The sequence below is a fragment of the Mus caroli genome, chromosome 19, assembly GCF_900094665.2.
Source record: "Mus caroli chromosome 19, CAROLI_EIJ_v1.1, whole genome shotgun sequence".
Classification (NCBI taxonomy): Eukaryota; Metazoa; Chordata; class Mammalia; order Rodentia; family Muridae; genus Mus; species Mus caroli.
Genome location: NC_034588.1, coordinates 11,262,219 through 11,266,870, shown reverse-complemented (window position 1 = coordinate 11,266,870; position 4,652 = coordinate 11,262,219). Strand labels below are relative to the sequence as shown.

Below are 4,652 nucleotides of genomic sequence, written 5' to 3'. Positions count from 1 at the left end.
TCAATCTTCCTTATGTTTCCATTTGTGGTATAGCTTGAGGGATTTAGATATTAGTTCATCCTCTAAAGTCTGGTAGAATTTTGGGCTAAAACCATGTGGGTTTGGAATTTTCCTGGTTAGATTTTTTTAAATTAGGTATTTATTTCATTTACATTTCCAATGCTATCCCAAAAGTTCCCCACACCCTTCCCCACCCACCCACTCCCACTTCTTGGCCCTGGCATTCCCTTGTACTGAGGCATATAAAGTTTGCACGACCAATGGGTCTCTCTTTCCACTGATGGCCGACTAACCTATCTTCTGATACATATGCAGCTAGAGACACGAGCTCTGGGGTGGTGGTGGTTGTACTGGTTAGTTCATATTGTTGTTCCACCTATAGGGTTGCAGATCCCCCCAGCTCCTTGGGTACTTTTTCTAGCTCCTCCATTGGGGGCCCTGTGATCCATTAAATAGCTGACTGTGAGCATCCACTTGTGTATTTGCTAGGCCCCGGCATAGTCTCACAGAGACAGCTATATCAGGATCCTTTCAGCGAAATGTTGCTAGTTTATGCACTGGTGTCAGTGTCTGGAGGCTGATTATGGGATGGATCCCTAGTATGTCACTCTTTAGATGGTCCATCCTTTCATCTTACCTTAGAAATTTTTTAATGAGGTTATAGGACTATATACTTTTTTTTTCTGATCTTCATTTAACATGGGAAAATGGTATCTTACTAGAAAATCATCCATTTCATTTAGCTCTAGCTCTTAAAATCTTTCTGCCTTCTCTTCTCTAGAGGTCCCAGATCTCTGAGGGGAGGGATTTGGTAGAAACAGCTCATGTAGGACTGAATATTACAAGATCTCCCAATTTCTATATGTGGATCAGTATCTGTATTTTATTCCTATCTACTGCAGAAGGAAGTTTCTGAGATGTTGGCTGAGCAAGACACTGACCTATGTGTTGTGATATATACTAGTATGTTGTCAGGGGTCATTTTATTGCTACATTACTTTAGCAGAGGAGTAATATTTGACTTCCCTGACACCCATAGACTCTCTGATCTCAGGTGTTTGACAACCTGAGCAGTGTCAGGTATGGATTCCTTTTCATGGAGTGGGTCTTAAATCCAAGCATTTAGTGTTTGATAACACCCAGAGCTTTTGTTCCTCTAATGCACCAATGTATATTATAGGCAAACCACTATTGTAGACCAAAGGGTTGTAGCTGAGTTGGCATTTACATTCTCCTCTGATAGCATGCAGAGTTCTTTTCTGCATCATGAAAGCTGGTCAGTTGGAGTTAAGCTTCTAGATTCGCACCAGACTTCTCTGTGTTTAATGGTTTATGTAGGTGTTATCTTCAGCATTGGGGTCCTGATGTAAATTTGGAAAAAATTAATCAATTTCCTTGGCAATTATCTGAGTTTTATGAGGCTTTACACCTGGTCTTTTGGTTCAACAATTCATGGTGTAACCTATTATCAGCATGGGTGGTTACATTTAGTGATGAGAGATGTATAAGTTGACACCTTTGATTTGATGCTTTTACTTAGTATTTTACTTAGTATTTTCACTTAGTATTTTAGGAGAAGCACAAGGTCCAGAAAGATTAAAGGACTTGTTTAAAGTCTGAAAATATTTTACATATACAATTGTATATATTGTTTTTGTGAAACCTTTTTCTGGTTGCTCATGAAATCAATATACGCTTCAGTAGTGGACATGCAGAGGTTTGGAAGTCCCTGAGAAACTTAATACTAGATCAGAATTTGCCTGTTACCTAATTAAGAGACCTTGTGGGGTGTGTCAGTCACTTTATCTCTCCGTCATTCTTTAGTCAAAAGTGTGATTAACACAACATTTTGTGCTATGCAGTATTTTTAGTTCAAGCGAAACCAAGCTTGTGAAAGTTGAAAAGTGTTTTGCAAATGAGGCTCATTACTGAAAACCAAGCAGTTTGTAGTCATGCTAATCTCCACAAATATCTTATTATTTCTCTTAATTTATTTTCTCAGGTGAATTTGGCTTTATGGCAGACAATGGCACCAGATTGACAGAATTTATTCTCATAGGATTCCAGCTTCAGGCAGAGCTACAGTTGTGTCTCTTCTTCACATTTTTGGCCTTTTATCTCGTCACCATTGTTGGAAACCTGGGCATGATCATGCTAATTCAGAGTGACCCTCGACTCCAAACACCCATGTACTTCTTCCTCAGCCATCTGTCCTTCCTGGATGTTTGCTACTCATCTGTTATTGTGCCTCAGCTGCTGGAGACCTTGGGGAATAATAAGATGGTCATCACTTATGAGCGCTGTGCTACACAGTTCTTCTTTTTCACCTTGTATGCTAGTACTGAGTGTTTCCTTTTGGCTGTGATGGCTTATGACCGCTATGTGGCTGTTTGTAACCCCCTCCTTTATGCAATGGCCATGACACCACAGACTCGTCTGGGGCTGGTTGCTGCAGCATATTCTGGTGCAATGGTAAATACTGTGGTACGAACTGGGTGTACTTTTTCCATTTCCTTCTGTAAATCCAACCAAGTTGATTTCTTTTTTTGTGACCTCCCACCCCTGCTGAAGCTTTCCTGTAGTGAGACTAAGTTACGCGAACAGGTTATTTTCTTTTTTGCTTTTTTGGTCATCACAACTAGTGTTTCAGTGATTTTTGTATCTTACCTCTTCATTATCTGGGCTATTCTGAAGATTCGTACAGCAGGAGCCAAAGCCAAGACCTTCTCTACTTGTGCATCTCACATGATTGCAGTGGCTCTTTTTTTTGGAACACTCATATTTATGTACTTGAAAGGTAACATGGGCAAATCCCTCTGGGAAGACAAGATTGTGTCTGTATTCTATACTGTGGTGATCCCTATGTTGAACCCCATGATCTATAGCCTGAGGAACAAGGAAGTGAAGGAGGCTCTGAAGAAAGCTTTCAAAAGAATTAAGGCTTCTCAAGAAAGTAAGACTTAAGCGTCATCAGTCCAAAGTTCTTATCTGTTGGGCCTTTGCTTTATCTCCTTAATATATATGACTTTGCTCTCAGAATTGCACTGATATATTGGAGCAGAAAATGTAAGTTTGGCTTCTAAAACTTTATTAGCTCTATAATTTTGAGTAAGAAATGTTTTGTATAATTTCCTTACACTAATGCATTTTTTGGTTGAGAATGTAGCCAAGGGTTATTCGTTGAGATTATATCCTGCTTGTGAAGAGGACTCAAATTCAGTTCCCAGCATCCATATTAGATTGTTACCTATAGCTCCAGATTGATGGGAATCTTCTGGCTTCCATGTGCACTGTCTCTATCACTCCATCCTCTCTCATATACAACCTACATGATTACAAAATTAAAAATAAAAATATTTTTCTGATTTCTTGAAACTTATTTTATTTATTCATATTTTACCCTTTTCCTCTTGTCCCCACTGCCAATCTCCCCTCACACAGTTCTTAATTTTATTCCTCTTCCCCCTTGCCTCTAAAATGGTTCTCCCTCCCTCCCACCAGGCATTCCTTTTCCTTGGCATCTCATGTCTTTCACGGATTAGACACATCTTCTTTCACTGAAGCCAAACCAGGCAGTCATGTGCTATATATTTGTCAGGGCCTTGGACCATTTGGTGTATGCTGTCTGGATGTTAGCTCAGTTTCTGGGAATTCTCAGGGGTCCAGTTTAGTTAAGACTGCTGGTCTTCCTACTGGTTCACTCTCCCCTTTGGCTTCTTTAATCCTTCCCCTAATTCAATCATAGGGGTTCCTGACTTCAGCCCAATGGTTGGATGTAAGTATCTGTACCTGTCTCAGTCACCTGCTGGTAGGGTCTCTCAGAGGACAGCCCTGCTAGGCTTCTGTCTATAAGCAAATCCTAGCATCAACAATAGTGTCAGGCCTTCATGCTCCTCCTGCTGCCATAGGAAGGATCCCAAATTGGACGAGTTATTGGACCACCTTTCATTCCGCTATGTGGCTGTTTGTAACTGTAGTTCTTTTAGGAAGGCAAAATTCTGAGTCATAAATTTTTGACTGTGTGTTGGTAACCCATTCCCTTCACTTGTGGCCCTTTCTATATATGGGAAGTGGACTCTTCGAGTTCTGTCTCTCACAGAAATTAAAAATTAAAAAGAAAAGTTTCTGTCTTCTAGGATTAAAGGTTCAGATACTTTGCCCATAGCAAAATAGATGGAATCACTGTCAAGAACTTTTATAAATTAACATGTTCTAAAATGTAACATTTATTTATTTATTTATTTATTTATCTATTTATTTATTTATATTCTGGATATTGTTGAGTTTTATTTCAGCTACTTTGCTGTTTCATATAAAACTCATTTTTTTATGTACCTAGAACAATGACAAACAATGTGTTCCTTATGTGATTAAGATACACTTTTGCTAATGGATGGTGAAACAGATATTAATATTGAACAAAAAGTGAACATTCACTCATAACCAAGTTAGGTATTTTTTGTGGAGGAATATAAGTAGCTTAAAAGCAAAAGCAAAAGGAAGTCTGGATATAAATGAGTTATTATTGAGCAATGTTCAGCTACAGTAAGTTTTCTTAATTTTCAAGACAGAATATAGTCAAAATATAACATAATAGAAGGAAGAAGTAATGATTTAGGTTAATATTGGAAACAGTTCAATGTTGATGTATG

The 4,652-nt window shown here is 38.7% G+C and overlaps 1 protein-coding gene across 1 annotated transcript; it reads left to right on the top strand.

Moving 5' to 3' along the window:
- Positions 1–2,016: 2,016 nt before the first annotated feature.
- LOC110285847 (olfactory receptor 9I1-like) lies at positions 2,017–2,964 on the top strand. Its single transcript, XM_021152296.1, has one exon. The coding sequence runs from the start codon at positions 2,017–2,019 to the stop codon at positions 2,962–2,964; it is 948 nt and encodes a 315-aa protein (XP_021007955.1).
- Positions 2,965–4,652: the final 1,688 nt, after the last annotated feature.

Coding starts and splice junctions, on each gene's coding strand:
- LOC110285847 (XM_021152296.1), top strand. CDS start 2,017: ATGGCAGACAATGGCACCAGATTGACAGAATTTATTCTCATAGGATTC.